This window comes from Erithacus rubecula (genome assembly GCF_903797595.1).
Source record: "Erithacus rubecula genome assembly, chromosome: 22".
NCBI lineage: Eukaryota > Metazoa > Chordata > Aves > Passeriformes > Muscicapidae > Erithacus > Erithacus rubecula.
Genome location: NC_136674.1, coordinates 2,378,255 through 2,404,510, shown reverse-complemented (window position 1 = coordinate 2,404,510; position 26,256 = coordinate 2,378,255). Strand labels below are relative to the sequence as shown.

Genomic DNA, 26,256 nt, shown 5'->3' with positions numbered 1-26,256 from the left:
AAAAAAACCCTAATAAATATTTCACAACTAGCACTGTGCTTTTAGCAGAGATCTGTATGAGAGAATATAAATATTCTGATAATTCCTGAACTTGTTGATGGCCTGAGGATAAAATTTGTTTTGGCTTGTGTATCAGACAGAGAAAGTGACTGCAAGCTACAACAATATAGGGGGAAGGAAACATGGTGCAGTTGACCAGGCAGTAACTTCTGGCTTCCTTCTTCCTTCCTCAGGCCTCTTTGCACCTCCACGTGCCTTCAGTGCAATCAGACGAGCTACTCCACAGTAAACACTCCCATCCACTTGATTCTAATCAAACTTCTGATGTGCTCAGGTATTTATCCTTGGTCACTTGCAAAAATATTGTGTGTTTAATTTTTAATGCTGCTGCAGTGAAGCTGCATGTTTGTTTGTCCTGTAGTTAGGTTTTTTTCTTTGTGCAGCTGATATCCTTAGTGCAGATAAAGTGCTGTGCTTCAAGTGATTGTCACAGAGCAGTGGAATTGAAACCAAACATCTCTAAGCCCTTCTTTAACTAATCAGTTTTTGAAAGCATTTGAAAAACAACAAATTCCTTAAACTAGAAGAGACTTTGAGGTCTAGCAGAAAAGACAGAAATAGTTAAGCCAGAATATTGCACAACAATCATGTGTAAAATCTGAAGTGCTTAAGGACAGAAACCCAGACCTTTGTAAACATGGGACACTAATTGAGAAAACATCAGATTATTTTCCCTTTTCTGTTTGTGTTTTTTTTTGTTTGTTTGGTTGGTTATTTTTTGTTTTTATTTTGTTTTGTTTTGTTTTGTTTTGTTTTTTTATGGGAACCTCTTGGTATGAATTAAGAACAGACAATTACAAATTACAATGACAGTTTTCCATCAAAAAGCAAGCTTAGCTCTGAACTGCTGTAATAATTTGGAAGACATGTTATTTCTGAATGTTGGCAAACCTATTTTATGTTTTTGATGCCAAAGAAGATGGATTATAGTAAATCAGGGCTGTAAAATCCTGGTGAGAAAAATGTGTTGGGCTGACAGAGGGCTGTTTGTTTTTCAGGTTTGTTCTGGAACAGTACAATGCACTCTCCTGGCTAACCTGTGATCCTGCAACCCAGGACAGACGGTCATGTCTCCCAATTCATTTTGTGGTGCTGAATCAGTTGTATAACTTTATCATGAATATGCTGTGATCTTCATCTGAATTTTGCAAGACAAAAATGAGGAAAAGGGATATTTCACTGCAGGACTAAGTTATAATTCTTCTCAGTGCAAGTTGTTTGTGATGGGGTATGAATCTTGTTACTTCCAGCAAATATTGTTTTGACTTGTGAGAGGGGCACCCATCGCCCTGCTGTCTTTGAGTCACTGACTATGGGGGACGCTTCAGAATGATGATCAGAAAGTGTATTATAACATTTTTAGTAGCAAAATTAACCATTTTTCCCCAGCCACAGTATTTGTGAAGAGTAATGAGCCATAGTACCCAGTCATGGTTAATGAATTTTAAAAGCATGGAGATGAGAAGAAACACGAGGAACAATTAAGTTTCAACCTATGGCTTCAGAACATCAAGATGTTCTTGTATTGGATTATAGTACTTAGTATTCAAAAATGCCTGCATCTCTTATTTATTGTAAGTTTTTAAATGTATAAATTGTCTTATATTTCTTAACCTCTTTTATAAAAATTTTCCTAGAAGGTTTATACTGCCTTCTTGCTTTAAAGCAATTGGTCTAAAATATATGTAATCGTCTTAATTAAAAGTTGCAGTAGGTTGCTTTTAGAGTATTATTTTTTTGTAAGGGGGTGGGTGGGGACAGTAAATTTGTATTGTCTTGATGTACAGTTTAATGGGGATAGAGGGGTTAATGTCCATACCATTGTGTGTGGGGGATTTACAGCTAAGCTGTAGTTGCAGAGTACATGTACAGTAATGAAGTTCACTGTGTTTATATAAATTGAAAAGGTACCGGGTCTTACAGCATTTTATATCACACCTTTACAGAGTAACAATGGCAATATATAAGTGATATTGTAGGTGGTTTAACTTGTAGTGAGAATAACATGAATAAACTCTTCAATTGAAGTTTGTGTTATGGTTCAGGGCTGGGGCTAGATTCTCAGATCCACTTCCAGGATGCAAGTTTTAATATCACAAGAATATCTCTTGTGCATTGTTGCTCCCTGGATATTCCTGGCACTGTGCTCACTGCATTGTTTGCTTCCACTTTTGTGATAAAATGCGAATCTGAGGTCAGAAAACTCTGACCTTATCCAAAGTCTCCTGCCAGGCTGAAATTTAGCCCAGCTCTAGCCATTTTACAAATGCAAAAATAGTCAATCTTGACTTTAAGATTGGTGTGTGTTTAACTAAAATGTGGTGTATATAGATTCTCAGTGAATTCTGGTATTCAGATTTTATTCCACTAGTAAAAAAAAAAGCAACAGCACGAAACCCTGAACATTTTCCTTTCCCATGTACTTTTGGCACTGTGGTGAAGGTCCCAATTATCAGTGTGTGGCCTTCCCCATATCCCATTTTCAGGCTCTGGCTGGGGCATGTGCCAAGGAGGCTTTGCCCTCCCCAAGGAAGGGACTGACAAACCACAAGGCTTTCCTAAACCTCTCCCTCTATCTACAGCCACCATTTTTTCTCAGTAGTTTCCTTCCTTTTTCCTAGCACATGCCAAATGTCTGGTGCTGCTCTAAAATAGCCCCTACGGGTGCTGAAGAGCAGCTGCAGATGCTTTTCTGGGTTCCTTATCTGACTGCCAGATGAAAAACTGAACTCCTGCAGCACTGCTGGGAGCCTGTCACCATAACCTGAGTCCTGGGTCTTCACATTGTCTATCTCTGGTTTAAACCTGTAAAGGAGCAAGTTTTGAGATCCATTTGTGCACCTGCTGTTAACCCTCTACAAGGAAGAATTTGCTTGCATTTACCAAACTTACTGTGTCCATGAAAATCTTGTAAATGCAAAAGACCTGCCTGAGGTGATCTTTTTCGTATGAAGTCTCACTGAATCGTGTACATACAATATTAGCAACTTTTTTTTGGTTTTGTATAAAGAAGTTGTACAATTGGTGATGAGAATTTTCAGTCATTTCTTCAGAACAACATGAGTGCAATCAGAAGTTAGCATATTTTGATAAATAGATTTAAAAACTGAGTCTGTCCATGACTTTATCTCGGTAATGCACCGCAGATTAAACAGCACATTCTTGTCTTACAGAAGGTTTTTCTCATTTGGTTGGCATTTTTGAAGTGGAGAAATGCTCCTAAAACTGGAATTTTCAAAGTGTATGTCCCTTTTTTTTCTTTTTTTTTTTGAGCTTTGTTGCTAAGTGGTAATTTCTAACCCTGGCTGAGTTAAGCAAGTTCCAAGGGCTGGGTTTTGGTGTGGCTTTGTTTGGTGTTCAATCTGACTTGTATTCCTAAAGGTAAGTCAATCAGCTGCCTGAACATTGGTGTAACTGTATTCTGTTACCTGGACCAGCCTTCTCTGTGAAACTCCTACTGTGAAAGATGCCAGTTTCCCACTCCTCCCCCCATCAAATGCAATTAAAGTAAAATATAATATTATAACCACTATAAAAGATTAGAAGGGCCATTTCTGGAGTGATAGTCACAGGCAGCAATGTACATATCAAACCTGCCAGCACCATGGAGCCAACTACTATATTGGGCATACTTTTTTCCTTACTTTCATTTAACTATTTTAAGTGCACATAATAGCTGGTTTATAAATAAAATTGTTACAATCCAATAACTTGAGGTTGTTTAAGCTTAAATAGCTGAAAATTTCAGCTACAGCTTTTCAAAATGGCCTTGCAAGAAAATGTTGTTCCTGTCAGTGTTATAAGCTGTTGAGGTTTATCTCTTCCAATGAAATAAGAAGCTGAAATCCTTCCATTCCAATTAAAAATACATATTTTAACCCAGACATTACTGCATTTAAGCCTTTTAGTCACCTTTGACTCAGTACTTTTGAACTGGGTTTCTGAAAACCCTGTTGCTAAGACCAGCAAGGCCACCAGCTGTACTTGTAACAACCCTCCCATTTTAAAAGGAGCTGTAACCTTTAGATCTTTCTAACACTCTCTAAAATAATTAAAGATAAATGGATTTATATTTAAATCCTCAGCTATGTTCTTACTTAGCTGTCACTTATGGCACAGATTATTGTATTTCTATATTTACCTCTGATGGTAATTTTAACTTTGTGTGTTGCTATGAAGACTTGCCAATGTCTTTAATCAAGCACTATTTGTTAATACTGTAATATCAAAATATTATGTTGCATTATTTTAAAGCTTTCAAAAATAAGAGTAAAAGGATTTAAAAAAAATGCTATTGCACCATCTAATTTGCTGCACAAGAGTATGGCACCACATATCAGTCTGTTGGGATAGTAATGCTGCATCAACCTTGTTTTCTTCTGGGTTTCTTTGGAGAAATCATTCATGGGGTGACATTGTACAACGTTACTGTCTCACAACCTCCAGCTGGGAAGGTGGTTTTGTTTGTTTTATTACGTTCTTTTCTATTTTTTTTTTTTTTTTTTAATTTTTTAAGTAAAGGGCCCAGGACTATGCCTCATACTTAAGGGGGTTTTTTTATTATTATTTGTGGGTGTACTTTTTATTTTCAGTGGAGTAAAGCTTAATTTACAGTAAAACTGGATTTGGGACCTACCACAATCCTCAGGGTCACTTTTTCAGGATGCTACTCATCGAGCTTTAGGTTTTTCCGAGTCAACTGGACATGAGGACCTTGCTGAGCACTGGCTTGGGATGGCACAGCCTGTGGCCTGGTGAGTGGACACAGAACAGCTGGACACAGCACGGAGCTGCTGCAACATCTGTCACAGCTGGACACAGCATGGAGCTGCTGCAACACCTGTCACAGCTGGACACAGCACGGAGCTGCTGCAACATCTGTCACAGCTGGACACAGCACGGAGCTGCTGCAACACCTGTCACAGCTGGACACAGCACGGAGCTGCTGCAACACCAACACCCCAGCTGGACAGCGCATGGAGCTGCTGCAACACCTGTCACAGCTGGACACAGCACGGAGCTGCTGCAACACCAACACCCCAGCTGGACACAGCATGGAGCTGCTGCAACATCTGTCACAGCTGGACACACCATGGAGCTGCTCCACCACCTCTCCATCATGGCTGGACACAATGGGCAGCCATTCCAACGCCCTGGCTGGACACACCAGGCAGCCAATGCAACAGCACCACCGCAGCTGGACACAGCACGGAGCTGCTCCACCGCCCGTCTGTCACAGAAGGACACAGCACAGAGCTGCTCCACCGCCCGTCTGTCACAGCTGGACACAGCACGGAGCTGCTCCACCGCCCGTCTGTCATGGCTGGACACAGCATGGAGCTGCTCCAGCGCCCGTCTGTCATGGCTGGACACAGCATGGAGCTGCTCCAGCGCCTGTCTGTCATGGCTGGACACAGCACAGAGCTGCTCCACCGCCCGTCTGTCATGGCTGGACACAGCACGGAGCTGCTCCACCGCCCGTCTGTCATGGCTGGACACAGCACGGAGCTGCTCCACCGCCCGTCTGTCACAGCTGGACACAGCACGGAGCTGCTCCACCGCCCGTCTGTCATGGCTGGACACAGCACGGAGCTGCTCCACCGCCCGTCTGTCACAGCTGGACACAGCACGGAGCTGCTCCACCGCCCTGCCGCTATGGCTGGATGCACTGGGCAGCCATTCCAACACCCGGCGGGACTCTGGCAGGCTGGACAGGCCAGGGAGCCGCTCCCACACCCTCCGGCACGGCTGCGTGTGCTGGGGAGCCTCGCCCAGCCGCCGCCATGTGCCCTCAGCCGAGCCGCCGTCGTATTTACCGTGACAAAACACAGAAATAAAACAAGAGATTTAAGGAACAAACACTATTTCTGCCGAATGCCATAAACACTGAGTTGTACAAATTGTGATCGAGGAAATGAAGAAAAAAAAAAAAAAGGTTTATACTTTTTAAAAAAAACAAAAAAATTCAAATGGAATAAATTATTCATGAAGCCTTGATTGTGGTGTGGGTTCATTGAGGGGGCGGGCAGGGCGGTGCCCCTCAGCTTTTCCCGCCTCTCCTTTTCTCCCCCTCAGCCCTTCCCGCCCCTCGGCCCCTCCCGCCGTGACGTCACTTCCCGCTTCCCCCGGTAGTGGCGGTGGTGGCGGCGGGTGGGCGCGGGGCCGTGAGGGAGTCGCTGCTGCCGCCATGTCCGAGTGCTCGGCGCTGCAATTCGTCAGCCCCTACGCCTTCGAGGCCATGCAGAAGGTGGACGTGGTGCGCCTGGCCGCGCTGAGCGACCCCGAGCTGCGGCTGCTGCTGCCCTGCCTCGTGCGCATGGCGCTGTGCGCGCCCGCCGACCAGAGCCAGAGCTGGGCGCAGGACAAGAAGCTGATCCTGCGGCTGCTCTCGGGGGTCGAGGCCGTGAACTCCATCGTGGCGCTGCTGTCCGTGGATTTCCACGCGCTGGAGCAGGACGCCAGCAAGGAGCAGCAGCTCCGGTAACGCAGAGAGCGGAGATCTGTGGCTTTTCCAGCTGTTCAGTTGTTACAGCTGTTTAAAGACCCGGCCGTTCGCGTCCCCTGATGGTCTCGTAGGAAATCCCTGGGCTGTGTTTTGTTTGTGTGTCCTGCGGGTCTGTTCCCCTTGCTGAGCGCAGGGTGCGGGATGCTCTGGGATGAAGGCACAGCTCAGGTGGATGCGCTTTCCTCACTGTTTGTGCTGCTGGGCAATAGAAGCACTTTAAAATTTGGGTAATGTACTGAATTAGCTTTCTTTCACTGCAATCACAACAGTCTTTGCAGATCTGTGGCAGGATAGAGGCCTTCCCTAGAGAGCCGCTGCCTTCCTTTAACCAGAAGCATTTGTGTCTTTGCAGAAACCTTTAATAGCTGTTGTTTTGAATTGTGTGCCAGGCACAAGCTGGGAGGTGGCAGTGGAGAAAGCATCTTGGTGTCCCAGCTGCAGCACGGGCTGACGCTGGAGTTTGAGCACAGTGACTCTCCTCGGCGGCTCCGGCTGGTGCTCAGTGAGTTACTGGCCATTATGAACAAGGTGAAATTCCCCACAAGTGGATATTTGTGGGTTTTAGGTTGCCCTCTGCACTGCTTCTGTTTCTGGTGCTGCTGATGGTGTGAGCACTCTTCTCCAGTCCTTACCTGCTGTATCATTATTCAAAATCTCAGTCTGATGAACAGTGGTTTGTGCTTAAACTCTTTGTGACTTCCTAAAGAAAGTATTTACTGATGTTACAGAGACTTTGTAATATCCTGTACTCCAACACAATGTGATTTTGTGATCTATCTGCAGAATTAATTTGGAAATGAAGTAATGACTTTTCTCCATTCCATTATTTGCTCCTATTGCGGTGCCTTCATATTTCTCTTCTCCCATTTCCTTGTTCACCAAATATTTTATTTTCCTTGTGTAAACTTAGAATGTCAGTGGGCTATTTTTCTTCTGAAAAGAAGCAATGATACCATCTGTTGAAGTATTTCCAGTAGTAAATATTTCTTATTTTACAAACTTTTCCTTCTTGTTCTGTGTTTATAACTTTATGTTTTTGGCAGTTTTTAATCTATTCAACATGCTGAATTAAAGCAGATTTAGACAAATTGCTTGATAAAACCTGCTTACTGATGATAAATGTTGTTCTTCAGGTGTCAGAATCAAATGGTGAGTTTTTCCTCAAATCTTCTGAGCTTTTTGAGAGTCCTGTTTACCTGGAGGAGGCAGCAGATGTTCTCTGCATTTTGCAAGCAGGTGTGTGGTGTTCCTGTATTTATGGTGTTTTCTGACCTCTCTCAAACATAACAGAACAACTTTGGGAGCTGTTGTGACTGATATAAAATTAATCCAAGCTGTGCAGCTCTTGGAAACAGGGTTTTTGTTTCCCAGTGAAACATTGTGACTTTTAACACCCTCTTTCCACGCAGAGCTGCCATCGCTGTTGCCAATAGTGGATGTGGCTGAAGCTCTGCTGCACGTTAAGAATGGAGCCTGGTTCCTTTGCCTTCTGGTGGCCAATGTCCCTGACAGCTTCAACGAGGGTGAGCTACAGCTTCTTCTCCAGCTTTTGAAAAGATTTCTAAACCATGAGTTGTACAGGTTTGAACTGTTGGGTGCTGGGCTCGCTGTGTGTGCCTCAGCTTTTCCTCTCTCAGTCACTGTCACAAAGGCTGATGGGGCAGAGAATGGCTGGGACTGTCCCTGCTGGCAGTTCTTGTCCCTTCCACTGAGCCATGATGATTTCCTTGGGAAGGGCAGTTTGCTGAGAGCTGCTGTTGTCTCTTTAGTGTGCAGAGGTTTGATTAAGAACGGCGAGCGGCAGGACGAGGAGAGCGCGGGCGGCCGGCGCAGAACCGAAGCTCTTCGGCACCTGTGCAAGATGAACCCTTCCCAAGCCCTGAGGGTGCGGGGCATGGTGGTGAGTCTGACTTGGGAATCATCATAAAGAACCTTCCTGAGGCTTCAAACACCACAAAGGTGTCTGAGCCTGAGTGTTTTATCCAGGTGGAAGAGTGTCACCTGCCGGGTCTCGGTGTGGCTTTGACCTTGGATCACACCAAGAACGAATCCTCAGATGATGGAGTCAGTGACCTGGTGTGTTTTGTGAGTGGTTTGCTGCTTGGAACAAATGCAAAGGTTCGCACGTGGTTTGGAACTTTCATCCGAAATGGACAACAGGTAGGAAGAGCTTTGAATGTTCTGCTTTTAAAAAAACGTTCTTGTAGCTTGCTGTAACTCTTCTGGACGTGTTCTGCAGATTTGTGTGAATGCACATAAATCCTATTGCACTTCTTGGAGGAATCTTTACAAGGAAACCTCTTCTGGTTCTCTCAGGTCTATAAATAATGTCCCTGAAGGCAGAAGCTATTTGGTTGTTCCCCTGAGAGGTTTTTTGGCATAGAAACCAGGGAATTATACATTTGTGATATTTACCTGATAAACATGTTCATCCTCAGTGTTCACAGTGGGAAGATGCATCAGTGTTCACAGTGGGAAGATGCATCAGTGCTCACAATGGGAAGATGCATCTTGACTTGCTTAGGTGACTTAGTTAAAGCTTGAAGCTGAAAACTGAATTTTAAAAAATAATCCTCTTCCTTTGACTGCAGAAACTCTTACATGATACATTGCCCAGTGGGCTGAATTTGACATTGTTCTCGTCTTTTAACCTCTTACACAGAGGAAGAGAGATAACATCAGCTCAGTGCTGTGGCAGATGAGGAGGCAGCTGCTGCTGGAGCTGATGGGGATCCTGCCCACGGTGCGCAGCACGCGCGTCGCGGAGGAGGCGGAGGCCGACGCGGAGCCCAACGTGTCCGTGTACTCGGGGCTGAAGGAGGAGCACGTGGTGAAGGCCAGCGCCTTGCTGCGCCTCTACTGCGCCCTCATGGGCATTGCTGGCCTCAAGTAAGGGACCTTCTCATCCTCTGGGCTTTGTTCTTGGCTGCCCATGTCAGCACAGGCTTTGGGCACTTCTGTCTGAATGCCACTGTGTCCTCAAAACCTGTGGCGGGACTCGGCAATTTCAGTTCTCTCTTGTTGCAAAATCACTTCTGCAGACTTGTTTAGGGAACTCTAAAGTCACGTTGGAGCAGTGTGTGGAGTTATCAGCTGTTTTCTAGCAACATTGTATGGATTTTGATTTTCTATTCCTTTGCTTTCACTTTTTAGAGAGTGCTAATGTAGCATCTTTATGCATTGTTATTTTTAATTTAAGTAGTTTGTACTAAAAGGCAAGATAATCAACTACTGCTGTTAACCACATTGTTGGAGGTAAATGGAGCAGAAAGACATAAACATGACATCAGATTCAACTCCATTTTCACAGTTCTTATATGTAAAGCTAAAGATGTTTGCCTTCTGCACTATAGTCAAAAAGATAAATTTTATGCTGAAATTGTTAAAATAATGGGGAAGTTTTCTCACTGTTGTCTCTTAACAGAGATTTTTATGCCTTTAAATTCAGAGCCAATTACCACCTCCATAGATTGAATAACAGGGAAAATTCAATCCTTAACCACTGTGAGAGAATGGAAATGTGTTCCCTGCTGAATGCCCAGCTCTGTTGTGTTCTGTGTGCTGCTCAGGCCCACGGATGAGGAGGCTGAGCAGCTGCTGCAGCTGATGACGAGCCGCCCTCCCGCCACCCCGGCCGGCGTCCGCTTCGTGTCACTGTCCTTCTGCATGCTGCTGGCCTTCTCCACCCTGGTCAGGTACCCTCAGTGCAGGAGGAGACTTGCAACATCTGTTTTAGCTCCATTAAGGCAGTGCCCTCCTCACAGCTGCAAAGTTATTTTTTCCTCTAATTCTTTATAAAATCGCAGTATGTTGATGGGAGGGATTTGTCTCTGTGGTGAGCGAATGGATATTTCACTCTTGTTTTATAGCAAGTCTTTTGAGAGGTGAGCATTAGCATGAACTTAGTGTGAGAGGCCTGGCTAATTCATTTTTTCATGGAACAACTTCATGGCTAAATTCCTTAGAGAGAAGCAGTGCAGATAATTCAGGGGTGTAGCTTATGTTGGGTGCATTCCAAAAAGGAAGTTACCTGACAGTTGGAGTGACCTTTGTGCCAAAGATCACTGATTATCAGCAGCTGGATGCTGAAGTGAAGCAAAAAGTAAAAGTGGCAAAAATTAAAAGTAAAGTGGCAAAAAATCTCCTGGTGTAAGATTCTCAAATACTGTCTTTTCTGCAAGTGATAGTAAAACTAGCACTGGTTTTCTGGGAAAGGATCTATTCTGGATTTTCTTTGTGCAGCACCCCAGAACAGGAGCAGCTCATGGTGATGTGGCTCAGTTGGATGATAAAGGAAGAAGCTTACTTTGAGAGGTGAGAGCAGGCTGGATTTCTTTAGTGACTCCAGTAATCTCACATTTATTTGTGTCTTATTTACTTATGTCCTGTGTTTCTTCCTCTTTGTTCTCATCAGCATTTCTGGTGTGTCTGCTTCCTTTGGAGAGATGCTGCTCTTGGTAGCCATGTATTTCCACAGCAACCAGCTCAGTGCCATCATTGATTTGGTCTGCTCCACCTTGGGAATGAAGGTAAATCCTAAACTATTTCTAGCCTGTGCATTTGTCTATTAAAGTCAGCTTTTTTATTGAATTTTGGTGCTTTGGTATTTACTTTACTTTTGCTATAAAAAAACTTTGGTTTTGCTAAACCTAAAATAAATATAACCTGAAAAATGAGTTAGTAATTCCTCTGGAAGAACATTAAAATGTGCATAGCTCTTGATACAGAGGAACTTGATTATAAAAGTATCTTCAAAAAGTGCTGCACTGTTGAAATCATTATTTCCCAGAAATTAACTTTTTACAAGACTAACCAAAGCAGTTTCCAAATTGAGCTGCAGAGTTTATATTTAAAATAGTTAAGTATCTATATATGTAAAAATTATTTTCACTTAAATTGCCAAAGGAGATTGGCCAACATTTCACCCTCATGGAAGTGTCTCACCAGATGTAAAAGCTGTGGAGGGAGTTTTTAGGACAAGGATGACATGGAGTGATGAACTTGTGACATTGGAAAATGTTTGTTTGACATTTGATACAGATGTGACTGGGATACCAGGAAAACAGACAAGTTTTAAAAACTTTTCTAAAAGTTAACTGTTTATAATAAATTTGCATTCCTTAGTTATAAGAAAGATAGAACTTGCAATTCTAAGTCCTTTCTTCTGAATTTCAGATTGTTATTAAGCCCAGCTCTCTCAGCAGAATGAAGACTATCTTCACACAGGAGATTTTCACTGAACAGGTATTTTCAACCTGGGGATTTATTTTTCCCCCTTTGCCTTTCCCTTAGGGGTATTCCTCAGAAATAAGGAGGTGCCAGTAGGGTGTGGCTGTGTGACCTTGTGCTGAGGGGTGTTTTTCTGTTGGTTGTCTCCTCCCCTCAGGTGGTCACAGCCCATGCAGTCCGTGTGCCTGTCACAGGCAGCCTCAGTGCCAACATCACTGGCTTTTTACCCATCCACTGCATTTACCAGCTCCTGAAGAGTCGTTCCTTCACCAAGCACAAAGTGTCCATTAAGGTACCTCCTTGGTTTTATTTCTGTTTGTAGTTCTGAATGCTGATGAGGCTTTTAGGCTGGTTGACTTAAAGGAGCAGAATTCTTGATGAATCTTGTACCTTCCTGCCATGTCATTTGCTAATGAGCTGTGTTTAAGTCAGGATGTTCTGTTGCAGGACTGGATTTATCGGCAGCTCTGTGAAACCACCACCCCACTGCACCCCCAGCTGCTTCCCCTCATTGATGTCTACATTAACTCCATCCTCACTCCTGCATCTAAATCCAACCCAGAGGCCACCAACCAGCCTGTCACAGAACAGGAGATCCTCAATGTTTTCCAAGGACTCTCTGGGGTAATCATCTTGTTTGGATCTTTCTTGTACTTTATGTGGACGTGGTTCAGGATTTTGTATTTGTGTTAAATTGCTTCACTTTTTGTTTTCACTGCCTGTAAGCTCCCTCCTGCTACAGTGACAGTTGTGAATCTTATTGCTCAGATAAATCCAAATTTTTCTACCAAGAATAAAGAATTCAACCTGACCTTTGTGTTTGGTTTTATGTGCAGGGAGAAAATACTCGTCCCACACAGCGCTTCAGCATCACCACACAACTGCTTGTCCTCTACTATGTCCTGTCCTATGAAGAGGCACTGCTGGCCAGCACAAAGATTCTAGGTAAATGTTGAGAGCATCAGAGGGAGCAGATTAACTGGAAATTAGGTGTAAAGAGGAGAAAAATCCATGCTTCTGTCAGATTAAGCACAGCCTAAAACCTTTAGAAGTTTGGATTAAGTAAAACATTACTGTAGAGATTCAGGATATAAAGTCCCTGCTAAAACTCTCTGGTGGAATAATTTGTTTTGGAGATTAAAAGAGGTCCAAGCTGAGTTACAAGAAGTGAGCATCTAATGAATGTGACAGCAATTAACAAAGACTTGAGAAATATTTGGGATCTTTATTTATTCATGTATCATCAAACTTGCACGCACTTTTCTTTGAGTTGGCAATTTGATAGTTGGAAATAATTAAGGATCCCATTTTTACCTTTGATATGAAGACTTTAAATCGGTTCTAAAAGACTGTTGTGAAATTAAACTGTAGTGAAAATTCAGTGTTTATATCTGGTGTGGTTTTACCAGCCCTTTTTAAGGTACAAAACTTCCAGTGTTCTTCAGTCTTTTTTTTTTTTCATGTTATTCGAGGAAGTCCGAAATACTCTAAAATCAGTTCCAGATATTTGATATTTTCTCAGTTTTGCTTGGATAATACAAAAACAAGTGCTTTACATTTTCCTTATTGATCCAGTTGGAGAAATATGTGTTTTTAGCTGTAACTGCTACATGTGGTTTCTTGTCCTGTTCCCTTGTAGCTGCAATGCAGAGAAAACCCAAGTCCTACTCCTCAGCATTGATGGATCAGATTCCAATCAAGTATCTCATCCGCCAGGCACAGGGGCTGCAGCAGGAACTGGGAGGTAAAAACGTGTCTGGAGGTCTAAAGTGCATGACAAGGAAGGCTGAGTGTTCTCTGCTCACTGGATGTTGCTTTTTTTGTGGCTTGCTTTCCTTTTTCTTGCTTTGAAAATCTGTCAGAGATGTTTGAAGAGTCACAGTGAAAGTGTGAGGAAAGCAGTTCCTTTTAGAGTAGGTCTTACCTCCCTAGGGCAGGTTTTAGGGCAGGTTTTAGGGTAGGAATTGGAGAATGTTGAATATTCCAGGCTGAGTTTAGGAGTTACTTTCCCAAGGGTAACTTTTGTTGGAGCTGGAGTATCAGGCTGTGAACGTGCACCTCACTGAGCTGCTGTGCAACAATTCAGCTCAGGGATTGAAATAAAAGGCACAGATGTGTTCAGGTGACAGAGGCAGCTGCTGAGATCTGAGCTGTGGATGTCCCTGATGTCCCCAAGGGTTGCACTCTGCCCTGCTGAGGCTCCTGGCCACCAACTACCCCCACCTGTGCATCGTGGATGACTGGATCTGCGAGGAGCAGATCACCGGCACCGACGCCCTGCTCAGGAGGATGCTCCTCACCAACATGGCCAAGAACCACTCCCCCAAACAGCTCCAGGAAGGTAAAGAACTTCATTCTGAGTAAATCCTTCCCAAATTCTTTGGAATATAGTAGATTTGGAAGTGTGTGTTTATGCTGCATTTGTATAACCAAAATGCTTCAAATGTCAGAAGTGTATTTTTACCAAGATGTTTCTGTTTGTTGATGTTTCTGTTTGTTGTTGGTGTTTTACAGCCTTTTCCATGCTGCCTGGAAATCACACCCAGCTGATGCAGATCCTGGAACATCTGACCCTTCTCTCAGCTGGAGAATTGATCCCCTATGCAGAAGTGTTAACCTCAAACATGAATCTCTTGCTGGAAGCTGGAGTCCCACGGGGGATCCTGCAGGCTGTCAATAAACTCTGGATGGTTCTGAACACTGTCATGCCCAGAAGGTATCAAGGCTCAAAATACTGTTTGGTTTCTTGGTGCACATAGGGGGGAGGCCACTTTTTCTTTAAAAAATAGTCACACAATGCATTTATCTGGGAGACTGGAGGCTGTGACTGAATAGAATGTGTAGAGCTGCATTTTTAAAAATTTGTTGACATTTTGAACCTTTGCATTTCAAAGGAAGGGGGTTCTCATTCTCAGGGAAAAGGAAGTCTTCATTTTAAAATACAGGAGTATGGTGTTATAGTGTCCATTGTTTGTGATGAATTACTGATGGAACTGGAACTCACTTTGGTCAGAAAATGCCTTTTTTATGAAGTAGATACTCTCTGTCAGTGAAAACTGCTGGAAGTCCAGGGACTGTAAATTAAATGCACCTTGTTTGACTTCAAGGGCTGCAAATGGGGTTTTTGTTACTTGATAGGCCTATAAATACATGACTAAGTGACCAAATGCTTAGGGAACCCTTTATACAAATTTTCTATTTAAAAAACCATAAAAATATTCTCATTTTAGGTTGTGGGTGATGACTGTTAATGCCCTGCAGCCCTCAGCAAAAATCGTGCGGCAGCAGAAATACACCCAGAATGATCTGATGATTGATCCCCTGATTGTGCTGAGGTGTGACCAGAGAGTTCACAGGTGAGTGGCTGTGCTGCTGCACTGGCAGTGCTTAACATAAAGGTGTCCAACAGAAAACTTCTAAAAGCTTTCAGCACTTCAGAACATCTTTTCAAATCACAGTTGCATCTGTTTTAAGCTTGGTCTGAGGTCTGTGGAGCTGGGCCTGCTGTTGCAACATTTCATCCTGTCCAGCTGTGTTTTGGAAACTTTAGGATTTGCACATGGCTCATCCATTTTGGATTTGGGTGTGTGAATTTGTGGTGAACAGACTTTGCAGCCTGTTGGAAATGGCTGCTGCCACGTGGTGGGGCTGAGGTTTGGCTGGAACATCCTTCCAGCCCTTGTGCCTGTAGGTTATTCCATCCTTTTGGGCACCAGTTTCTGCCAGTGGCTGCTGCTGATGGATGTGACAGAGGCAGGTTTGCTCCATTTCCCAGGGGAATCTTTGCAGTACTTGGAAATTGGTTCCTCCAGATGTCAGTGATGCCAGAGGAGGAGCTGTGGTGCTCCAGCCTTTGGGAGTGCTTTCAGTTTGTTCATGTTACTGAAATGTCTTTGTTTTACTGTTCCCATCTCAGGAGTCCTCCTCTGATGGATATCATTTTGCACATGTTGAATGGATATCTTCTTGCTTCCAAAGCTTACCTTAATGCTCACCTGAAGGAAACAGCAGAGCAGGACATCAGGCCATCCCAAAACAATGCAATGGGTCCTGAGGCCCCAGAAGTTACAAGGGAAGAGTTAAAAAATGCTTTGCTTGCTGCTCAGGTAAGAGGGAAGAAATGGATGTTCCATGATGTGAGGAAAAACAGTGATGAAAGAGAAATGCAGACACAGGAAATTAAGAAGTGAGGTCTTTTAAATATTTTTTTACCAGCTTCTGTTACCATGGAAAAGAAAGCTGCCTCTGTATTCAGGTGGTTAAATATTTTCTTTTTTCTAGTCTGAAGCTTTGTGCTGATGTACTGCTTTGATAGTGGTTGTTCTGTCAGAACAGCCCTTTTACCTTGATGCTTGTGTGATGCAGAGGCTGTTCCTGTGTTTGGATTTGAACAGTAAAACATCAATAGATGTGACAGACCCAATGCCTGATCATCTGAAAGATGTTTCAGAGAAGCAGCCAGCACTGGGAAGTGTGAGGCTGAAGGATGGCTCACTTCCTTAGCTTGACATTGTGGAAATTCTTGAGTAATCCTGTTCCAGAGACATCTCTTCATCCCTCTGTGTGTCTGGAAAAATGTCCCATAGGAAGTTCCCATTATAATATGATTTTTGAGTTAATAGAAAGTTTTATATTTAAATGAGCAGGGTGATGAATACTGTGATTTAGATGGCCCTTTGCATATTTTGTCTGCTCTGGATGCTTTAAGGGACCACTGGATATTTATTTTGAAGCAATTTGAGATTCCACTGAATTTACTCTTTTCATCTGTGATTATGATGTTTTGTTAAATTTAGCCTTTTTTCTCTTTGCATCTTGATTGAGATAAAGTGTTGAAGTTTTTTTAAATGTTCTACAGGATTTGTGATTCTTGAGCTGAGTCATTTTCATTCTGTACTTAAAAAAATCTATAGGTATGAATCCTGATCCCATTACAATCTTCCATTTCTTAAATTGTCCTTATTTTGTGTTTGATTTGTTTTAGTTCACTGAGTGTTTTTCAACATCTCCTGTGGCTTTTCTCCCCAGGACAGTGCTGCTGTGCAGATCCTCCTGGAGATCTGCTTGCCTACAGAGGAAGAGAAGGGCCAGAGCAGCAGCTGTGAATTGCTGAGGGATGTGCAGAGCCCCCCAAGCCCCCAGGGGGCTGAGGAGGAGCAGGAGGAGGAGGAGGAGGAGCAGAGTTTGCTGTGCAACCTGCGGGAGGTGCAGTGCCTGATCTGCTGCCTGCTGCACCAGATGTACATTGCTGACCCCAACATCGTTAAACTGGTGCATTTCCAGGTCTGCTCTGCACTGCCAGACTCTGCTCTGCTTTGCAGGGGGAGAGCCCAGAGCTCAGGGGCTGCTGGATGTTCCTCAGGGAGGATAAAAACCCACTTCTCTCCTTCCTGTCCCCCCCTTTGCAGAGCTCACACTTCCTCCCTTTTCATTGTTTGGTCTCTTTGCTTTAGTGAACAGGCAGCACCCAAATTCTGCCTGTTCTCATCATTAAACCCCTCCTGTGCCTCTGCCCTTATCAGTTTGGGTATCTAGGCCAAGGGAAGCTGCCCTAATCATCTTGGTAATTACTTGTTCCACATCTTCTGTGGGTTACTTTTTTCTGGCCATGGTTTTAAGTTAATATTGCCATTATTCAAAATTAATTTGGCTTCAAATGTAAACATCTCCTTATCTTTCCTTGTTGTTAGGGCACAGTTTATCTCTTTAGAGTGGATAGGACAAAGGTTGGCCCTGCAAAAGCAGCTCAGCACCTTTAAAAAAAAAGAAGAGGGGAAAGATCAGCAATTTAAAAAATATAAATGTGTTTTTAATGCATATTAAATTGCTCCTTGGCAGATGGCAGACTCTTTACAAGGAGTTAATTTGCCTTGACCTGGAACTGATTAAGTGATAAAAAAGTCATTATGGGGCAGTTGTGAAATGAGCAAGTTGGGGCTGATGGTGAAATTTGGAGCACAGGAAAGACACAGAAGGAAAAGGTCACAGCAGTCTGCTTTCCTTTGGGGAGTGGAGAGAGAGCTTCCATGCAAGCAGTCACTGAATGTTGAGGATAAAGAGCTGATTCAGACCCTGGGTGTGTATCCAGCCTGCCTCTTGTTGCCTTGGCATTACAGCCTGCTGTAAACTCTGAACAAAGGGAGTTATAAATACATTGATTTTGAAACAAAGCATTCATCCAGGTGTAATTTAAAGTCTTAAGTTGAAGCAGAATTTTTAAAACACACCTGTGACACATTGACACCTGTGTTTTCTTAATCCCACAGGGTTATCCCTGTGAACTTCTGGCACTGACAGTGGCTGGGATCCCATCCATGCACATCTGTCTGGATTTCATTCCTGAGCTCATTGCCCAGCCTGAACTGGAAAAAACAGGTACAGTGCACTCACCTGGCTAGGGAATCACTGTGGGTATTAACCCTGATGAAATATTCTGAGGGGGGAGCATAAAACAGGCACTAACTGTTCTAACTTGCCTGGAATATTCAGGTGTCATTTGTAGTATTTTTACCTTAAATTAAAGGCCTGGCATTGAAGGCAACTGGAATTTGTTGGGCTAAAGATTCCCTGTTTTTATATTAAATTAACTTATTTAATCCTTTCTAGTATTAAGTTACTGCTGATCAACTAAGGTTAAAACTAGAATATATCAGACCTAAAAAGCTTCTGCAAGGGTTGTGTTGCACATTGTGTGTTCCTTTATTGCCCATCATTAATGTTGTGTCTGGGGGAGATTTTGAAACACTTTGATTAATGTTAAATATGTGTGGGTTCTTTTTCTTAATACCAGCAGAAAAACAATCACAATAACTATTGTTAAGGTTTGCTTCATGGTAAAACAGAGAGTATTTCCTTGCTGTTGAGTGTGGTGAAGAGCTTTGGACAGAAGTTGTAAAACATCCTGTAACTTCATTGCTTTTCTGTTTTGACAGATCTTTGCCATCCAGTTGCTCTCCTACCTGTGTATCCAGTATGCCCTGCCCAAATCCCTCAGTGTGGCTCGTTTGGCCATCAATGTGATGGGGACCCTGCTCACAGGTACCACCCCAGCACCCCCAAACCCCCCTGCTGTGGCAGCCAGTACATTTCTCTAGGCTGAATGCAGTTTTGTCTGTCTAATTGTAAAAGTTAACAACAGTTCTTGGTTGGATTTTATAATCATTTATTTTTACTTCTGCCTTTGCTCCTCCTTGGCAGTCCTGACCCAGTCCAAGCGTTACACGTTTTTCATGCCCACCCTGCCCTGCCTGGTGTCCTTCTGCCAAGCCTTTCCCCCCCTCTATGAGGACATCATGTCCCTGCTGATCCAGATTGGCCAAGTTTGTGCCTCTGATGTTGCTACCCAGACACGAGACTTCGACCCCATCATCACCCGTAAGTCAGAGCCCCTGGGGAGCTCCCCAGAGGGTCAGAGGAGGGGATGAGGCAGGAATGTCCTGCTGCCTCTGGAAACAGCCTGGGGTGAGGCTTGCACTGCTGCTGCCTCAGCTTTGCCATCTCATAACATCCACATTGGTGTCAGGGTTGGAAATCAATCTCAGCATTTATTTAGGTGAACTTTGCTTCATTTTCTAGGTCTCCAGCAGCTGAAGGAGAAGCCACATGATTTCTCAGGGCTCTGTAAAGATTCCTCCAGCAAAAGCTGTTCCAGGGACACTGCAAGCCTGGACCCTGATGTTCAGCTTTGCCAGTGTGTGGAAAACACCATCATTGAAATAATTAACATGAGTGTCAGTGGAATTTAGAAAAAACTCCAGGGAAGCTGGTCTGTAGCTTTCCCTCTCTTTATGGTGCCTAAATTTGGAAAAAGCTGTGAAAGTGGAATGAGGAGCTGGAGCAGAATCCACATTTTTCATTCATTCAATTCAGTCGTGGCTGAGAAGAAAATCCCTTCAACAGGATTTTGTTACTTCCAGTGAAAACTTCTGATGGGATCAGTAAATAATTTCCAGGGAAACTGATTTTCAGGCTTGCTCAGCTCCTGAAGTGGCACAGCAACACACCTGGAAGGGTTTTATAACATTGCAAAATGAATATTTATTTTGTTGGGCAAACAGCAAAATGATGGGTGAAAAAAATTGGGGATTGAAGTGCTTTTCTTGAGGAAAATGAGCTCCTTCCTGATCCAGGGGCTTGCAGAGCAAGTTGGAATAAAGTACTCCAAGGAATACTTGAAAAAGTGGTGTCAAAAACTTGCACTGTCACACTGAGTTCTAAGAAAATTAGAAAATTTGTGTGTCAAACCATTGGTCAAAGCTTCAGTTCATGAGATCAGGAACTTAATTTAAAGATGAACCAGCCTTCACTGAGAGTTTGAAACTGGTCTAAAAGTTTCTTTAAAAAAAAAAAAATACTGATAATAAAAACGAGCCATATAAATGGGATTTTTAAAGAATACAGCTCAGATGGTTTTGTGTGTTTTAACTTTAAAAAAAAAAGAGATAAAAAAGACTTGAAGAAATGAGTGCAGAGGGATGAGGAGAGGAGGGACAGAATTCAGCCATGCCAAAGCAATTCCAGGGCCAAACCCTTCCTGCTCCATCTCCATCCTGGAGTTGGTTCTTGAGTGTATGAGGATGGAATTCCCAGGTGGAAATGTGGGAACCCCCAGTGGGTTTGTGTTCCAGGATTCCTGTGCAACACCCCCTGTCACCATCTGCCTCCCCAGTCTGTTTTTGTCATCTTTATGTAAATTGTGTAAATAATCTAAATGTATGTATTTTTTTTTTTTCTCCTCAGTTCCAAGTGTAATTTTATATGCTGTAGTGGTATTTAAATAAAAAAAAAACCAAACAACAAAACAACAGCAGTGTGACTGAAGTTGAAAGGGAGTTGCCTGTTTTGCTTTTAAGTTTTCCAGGTTTATCCCAAATTTCACCTGAGGGAAACATTTGGGGCACAGACACCTGACAAGAGCAGGAGTTGTGTGTGACAGTAATAGAAATGACACTTTTTTTCCAAAACTTCATTTTTCCATGGTGTTTTCTGTGCTCTCTACTTAAAACAAGATTAGTGACAATAATAACATGATAATAATATTGTAATGATATCCAATAATAACATGCAATACTTATAAAATATTATAAAACATAATAAATATAAACCCAAGGTTTATAAATGTTTATATGTTTATATGTTTATAGGTTTATATGTTATAAATGAGAAACAAAAGTCTCGATATTCAGCAAAATTTAGATTGCTTCATTTCAGACTTAAGTATTCTGGTTATACAAACCCCAATACTTCTGTAATTAACACAAATCCTTAATCAATTATCACAATTAACAATAAATATATTCATATATATTTTTTATATATATTCATATATATTATATATATATAATGATAAAGGCCAATAATACTCTGAGCCAAAAGCGCGGTTGCCTGGCAACGCCTACAACCCGGAAGCCAAGGACGCGCGCTGTGATTGGCTGAGGTGAAAGGCGGGACCATCCCAGTGTGCGCGTCGCTGATTGGCTGGGCGCGGCCTTTTCCTGTCAGCTGATTGGCTGCGGCGGAGGCGGGAAGGACGGAGGCGCTGAGGGGCCGTGAGGGACGCGCGGCCGTGAGGGACGTGGGGAGCGGCCGCCGGCGCCTCCGCCTCGCCGAGCACAGAGGGGAAGTGAACGGGCAGGTGCTGCTCTGGGGGCCGGGCTGGGGCGGCCCCATCGCTTCCTGAGCGCCGCCTGCCCTCGGCAGGCAAAGCAGCTCTGCCCGGATTGAGATGTGGCTGAGGGAGATGTGGGCGCACCGCGAAGGGCCCTCCCTCCTCCTCCTCAGGGGCGAACTGCGCTCGTTTAATTGAGTTCTCCTCCCTGACTAGGTTGGGAAAAGCCCTGGAGTGAGGTGGCCTTTCCTTCTGGAAGGAGGGGTTGGATATAAACTCCTGTCAGCGAGCTCCTCTTGCTAAAATTGCTTTTTCCTATCGGGAAGCTCGATGGTGAAGCTGAATCGTGCCATATATTGGTCCTTTTTTATGTATTTGTTTCATTATTAAAAGTCTTTTGAGGACACAAGTCAATGGGTTAATTTATCCCTCAGTGGGTTAATTTATCCCTCTGTGGGTTAATTTATCCCTCAGTGAGTTAATTTCTCCCTGGGAATCTGCTTGTTTAAAGTTGCTGTCCTACTTTGTCAATGTTGGAAAACCTATGAGGAAAAAAGCTCCCTGTGTTGTTCAAAAATATTGTCTCTTAAAGCTGCTTATGCCTCTTCAATGTTTTTAGTTGAATAATTTCACTTTTTTAACACAGGGAAATTGTCTGGCTTCAAGGCAATAATCACAGACTAGTAAAGTGAGTGATGCTCCTTTTCCCCTCACTAATTGCTGTATTATTTGTTGAAGAAAGGTGTTTTTAAACATCTCATTTTTAAAGTCACTGTCCTGTTTTATTTTTCATTGTTATAAAATGTACAAACTGCTGTATGTTTGCAGATTATGATGTCTTGCAGTTCAAGCTGATGGACCATTTAGAGTGAAAAAACTGGCTGGTTTTAGCTGCTTAATATTCTGAAATGCTGATGTGTGGGATAAATTCTCATTTTCCAGTTCTGTTACCAGGTTAAAAGCTTCCTGTTTTTATTTGGTGCTGCATTTCTTTCAGGCTTTGTTTGTTAGCATTGAGTTATTAATTCTGTGTTTTAATTGCAGTTTTCAACCTGAAGTAAACAAGACAAAAACTGGCAATGCCTTCTGATGGGGCAGAATATACAATTGGGGGGGTGAAGATCCTCTTCCCCTGCAAAGCTTACCCCTCCCAGCTTGCCATGATGAATGCTGTGAGTACAACTTGCCAGATTAAGAACCTGTGTTTTCCATTATTAAAATATTAATTGATATAAAATGTAAATTTTATGTTAAAATATAAAAATGTTCAAGTTTTTATGGGGAGAATGATTTAGTAAAACACATTGTTTAAACAGAATAATTATGTGCAGTAATATCTCAATAAGTTTTGTCTTTTTTTGGAGAATTTTTCATAATGAATTAGTGCATTTATATTTAAACATTTTTTAATACTTTTAACCAGCAACAGAACAAGAGGGCACAGCCTTAAGATGTACCAGGGAAAGTTTAGGCTGGACATTAGGATGTAATTGCTAAGATTAGCTAGAGACATCTGCTTTATCTTCTTTAATTCTGTTTCTTTTATTCTCCTTAAAGATTGTTAAAGGTTTGAATAACAGGCAGCACTGTTTGCTGGAGAGCCCCACAGGAAGTGGCAAAAGCTTGGCCTTACTTTGTTCTGCATTGTCATGGCAGCAGGCTTTGTATGGTGAGTGTCTTAGAGTCTGCACGATTTTTATTACAGAATATAAAATCATTAATTGTTTTTCATCAGCTTTTAAACGTTTGGGTCAGGTCTGGGTCCACCACTGGACACCTTGCTTGAATGGCAGCATAAAGCAGTGATGTTAAGCTGGGTTTAGATGCCATAAGGGAATGTGGCTGGTGGCACTTTGGAGGAGATTCCTGCTGAGTTGTGGTTGTGTGGATTGAATGGGAAGAGGGAGGTTTTTCCTTTCTGCAGTTCTTGTTCACCTGAACTTTCATCTTCACTCTTATGCACCTCTGGCTGGAGTGGCTTTTAATGACAGAAAAATGACTTTGTCCCCCAGAGAAATCAGTGCCCACCTCATCATGTGGCAAGGACAGGAAGGCAGAGCTGTCCCCACCGTGTCACTGCAGGTGTCACTCCCAGCCTCAGAGCAACGAGGCTGCAGCCAGTGGGACTCCTTGTTCTGCCAATTGTCCTGGCACAGGAACTTCCAGAAAACCTGGGGGCCCACTGACAAACACAGGTAACTTCATCCACAGGCAGCTCAAATTCTGCTGCTTGCAAGGCAGGGATGGTTTTTTTTACCATCATAATAGTAGACATGGTTCTACCCTGCATGAAATCTGTGCAATGGTTAATGTGTCTAGAAATGTCTAACACTGTTTCCTACACCATATATATTTATGGTATTCTAGCAGTTACTGTTTAAAATGTTGCCTTTATTTAATGCATCCCTAGTAATAGACATCCTCTTTTTTTCTTGTTTGTTAATTACAGAATGTAAGGAAAATGAAACACTAGCTTCAAAACTGTCTGCCAAAAAAAAGTTATCTCTCTGTGACAATGAGAACGATGATTTTCAAGTAGACAGGAAAAGGATTCGTCCTCTAGAAACAGAGCAGCAGGTGAGCAGACTGAGATCATCTGGGTGCAGCCCAAACTCTCAAATCCCAGTTCATGTTACAGGCTGTAGGAAATAACTGAGTCATATTGCAATCCCAGTTTAGATGACAGGATTTTGTTAATTTTTATTCTTTCTTGTTACAAAGGAGTTCATTGTTGCACTAAATGTTTCATTATACCCCATCCTAAAACCTGTCACCTTTAAACAAGTAATATCCCCAAAATATCTGTATTCCCAGTTGATGGTATTAAAACTGTAAGTTTTGTGAGAGTGGGAAAGCAAAGCTGAAAAGCTCAGCAATAACTACAGAGTCTTTTATAATTAAAACTTTTTAGCTTTCTCTATTGATGTTTGTGTGGCTTAGCTTTGCTTAACCTGTTGATGCCCAGTTACTAAAAGAGACTCAGGTGAAACAAAACCAGAACTGCCAGTGTGAGCACATCCCTCTGCCCAGTGCATTTTTACACTGTTTCTTTCCCCAGCAGCTTAGAAAACGTCACTGCTGTGCAAAAGGAGTGCAGTTGGTTGATGCTTTAGAAGTTTATCAGCAGAGAAAAAATGGAGAGCTGACTGTTCACACTGAAAAAAGCATGAAAACTGCTACCTTTTCTTCCCAAACAGTGAGTAATTCAGTAATACCTTTTACATCAGGAGTGTTAGTTCAAGAACAATTTTCTGTGAAGGGGTTATGTATGAAATGCAGCTTAATGAAGTTGGAGCAAACATTGCAGCTAATGCAAAGATTCCTCAATGTTTTGGTTTTTATTTCCACTTTTCTTAACAAAAGTGAATCTGTGTTGTAGGCCATTAGGTGGGAGGTAGTTTTTAATAGTTTTGGAAAGCTCTGTAGATTTTTGAGTGAGATTTGAAATGCTTTGTGCCACTGAGCTTCAATTGGTAGTTTGAAATCCAAACACCACCAGAGTGTGCTGTTGATTTTCAAATAGAGACTTTCTCCCTTCTTGGCTATAAAATTTCCTTTGGTACTTTGGTGTGGGTACATGAAAAATTGGATTTAAAACTTCTAGAGATTTTTTGTCTAGAAGAAAACTGAGAACTAAAGTTTGCTACATCTTTAGGAAGAAGTAACCTAAGAAGAAAGAAAGGGACTTATTTAAGTTGGTTTTTAAGGATGAAAGAATAAGGTATTATTTTGCTGTGATGAACTTTCCTTTTAGCACACTGAGAACTTGTCTGGTATCAAGAAAATTGCAGAAAACAAAGTTTTATTTCTCATAGTAGTTCTGAGCTTTAATTGCATTTATTTTCCAATATGAGGAGAATCACAGCACAGGCTGTTGGGTGTAAAAATGCTTTTCTGGTGTGGTTAGGAAATGAAGTCAGCAGAGCTTCTGTTCAACACTTACCCTAATGGACTGTGTATTCAGAGTGATCCAAGAATGATAACAGCATTGTCCTGCTCACTGAGGCTACCCTGCCTTTGCATAAACTGTGTTTTACAGTGGCCAGTCCTCTGCTCAAAGCAGATTTAGTTTCTTATCAAGCCCTGTTTATACTACAAGAGGGAGAATGGGTTGGTTGGAGAGGTGCTGCCCAGCACTGCTGCATCCCAACACCTGCAGATGTGTGCCTGAGCATCCAGAGCTGTTCTCACTCCAGAGCCTGGGAATCCATCTCTGACCCTCTGCTATTAACTCCTGCAAGGGAGGGCAGCTCCAGTGTGAGTTTAAAGGGGAAATTATACCCTCAGGATACTCTCTTGATTACTTCTGTCAAAGCATATGGCCTGAGAAACTGGGGCAGCTGGGTTAAGGAATCCCCCTTTCTAGCAGGGAAAGAAAGTAAACAGTAAATGGAGAGTAGTGTAACAAACACTTGGGGTATCAAAAAACAACTGTGAAAAGAATCTGTCTTAATGTGCTAGCCCATTGCAGTTTAACATATTGCTTACAACCTGCACAATGGGGTTTGAGTGACTTCTGTTACACATTCCAGGGGACTGGCAGCCTGTTACAATCAGGGTCTGGACTCCAGAATGGGCTAATTTACCACGATGGGATGAAGAAAGTTGTGGATTTGTATTACATGCTCTCACCTGACACTGTATCTGATCCTTTTCCTGCTGATTGACGTTTTGAATGAGCTCTTTGAAGCAAGTTCCAGCTTAATTAAAACGTTTGCTTGGTTAGCAGTGATCTGTGAAAGCCTGTGATAAATATTGAACCGGGTTCACCTGCTGGTGACTGGGGGAGGATAAACAGCTGCTTTGTGTGCTTTAAACAAGAGGCTGCAGCAGCAGCAGAATACTGGGCTTTGAG

General features: G+C 42.7%; 3 protein-coding genes across 6 annotated transcripts in view; all 3 read left to right on the top strand.

Annotated features, from left to right (window-relative positions):
* Positions 1 to 3,085, top strand: part of MED13 (mediator complex subunit 13) — a 52,383-nt gene extending 49,298 nt beyond the window's left edge. The window contains exons 29-30 of the mRNA XM_079324662.1: positions 234 to 334; positions 1,059 to 3,085. Of these exons, the coding sequence (XP_079180788.1) occupies positions 234 to 334; positions 1,059 to 1,191 (234 nt within the window). The 3' untranslated portion in view covers positions 1,192 to 3,085. The remainder of the gene's footprint in view (positions 1 to 233; positions 335 to 1,058) is intronic.
* Positions 3,086 to 6,164: 3,079 nt separating this feature from the next.
* INTS2 (integrator complex subunit 2) lies at positions 6,165 to 20,568 on the top strand. 2 transcript variants are annotated; one of them, XR_013776622.1, is made up of 24 exons: positions 6,165 to 6,540; positions 6,955 to 7,093; positions 7,699 to 7,801; positions 7,975 to 8,088; positions 8,335 to 8,465; positions 8,552 to 8,725; positions 9,228 to 9,454; positions 10,135 to 10,260; positions 10,808 to 10,879; positions 10,980 to 11,094; positions 11,741 to 11,809; positions 11,952 to 12,086; positions 12,242 to 12,418; positions 12,631 to 12,739; positions 13,434 to 13,538; positions 13,971 to 14,135; positions 14,309 to 14,510; positions 15,025 to 15,150; positions 15,711 to 15,900; positions 16,823 to 17,077; positions 18,061 to 18,169; positions 18,727 to 18,832; positions 18,992 to 19,168; positions 19,370 to 20,568. XR_013776622.1 is itself a non-coding variant. In XM_079324661.1 (24 exons), exons 1-24 carry the CDS (start codon positions 6,248 to 6,250, stop codon positions 19,537 to 19,539), a joined length of 3,588 nt encoding a protein of 1,195 aa, XP_079180787.1. In that variant the 5' UTR covers positions 6,165 to 6,247; the 3' UTR covers positions 19,540 to 19,685. The 2 variants fall into 2 exon arrangements, 1 of the variants encoding a protein (XP_079180787.1); XM_079324661.1 differs by having other exon boundaries at positions 18,061 to 18,165; positions 18,724 to 18,832; positions 19,370 to 19,685.
* A 694-nt stretch (positions 20,569 to 21,262) lies between these two features.
* The window catches only part of BRIP1 (BRCA1 interacting DNA helicase 1), a 90,290-nt gene continuing 85,296 nt past the window's right edge, over positions 21,263 to 26,256 (top strand). For 2 of the 3 annotated variants that reach the window (XM_079325177.1, XM_079325179.1), the window contains exons 1-6: positions 21,326 to 21,428; positions 22,446 to 22,573; positions 22,959 to 23,070; positions 23,414 to 23,596; positions 23,851 to 23,978; positions 24,460 to 24,597. In XM_079325177.1, coding sequence (XP_079181303.1) covers positions 22,481 to 22,573; positions 22,959 to 23,070; positions 23,414 to 23,596; positions 23,851 to 23,978; positions 24,460 to 24,597 — 654 coding nt within the window. In that variant the 5' untranslated portion in view covers positions 21,326 to 21,428; positions 22,446 to 22,480. Of the gene's footprint in view, positions 21,429 to 22,445; positions 22,574 to 22,958; positions 23,071 to 23,413; positions 23,597 to 23,850; positions 23,979 to 24,459; positions 24,598 to 26,256 lie in introns of all 3 variants that reach the window. The other variant, XM_079325178.1, reaches the window with a different exon arrangement.

Coding starts and splice junctions, on each gene's coding strand:
- INTS2 (XM_079324661.1), top strand. CDS start 6,248: ATGTCCGAGTGCTCGGCGCTGCAATTCGTCAGCCCCTACGCCTTCGAG. Junction 10,880..10,979: donor GAAGAAGCTTACTTTGAGAG/GTGAGAGCAGGC, acceptor TGTTCTCATCAG/CATTTCTGGTGTGTCTGCTT. Junction 18,833..18,991: donor GATGGGGACCCTGCTCACAG/GTACCACCCCAG, acceptor CCTCCTTGGCAG/TCCTGACCCAGTCCAAGCGT.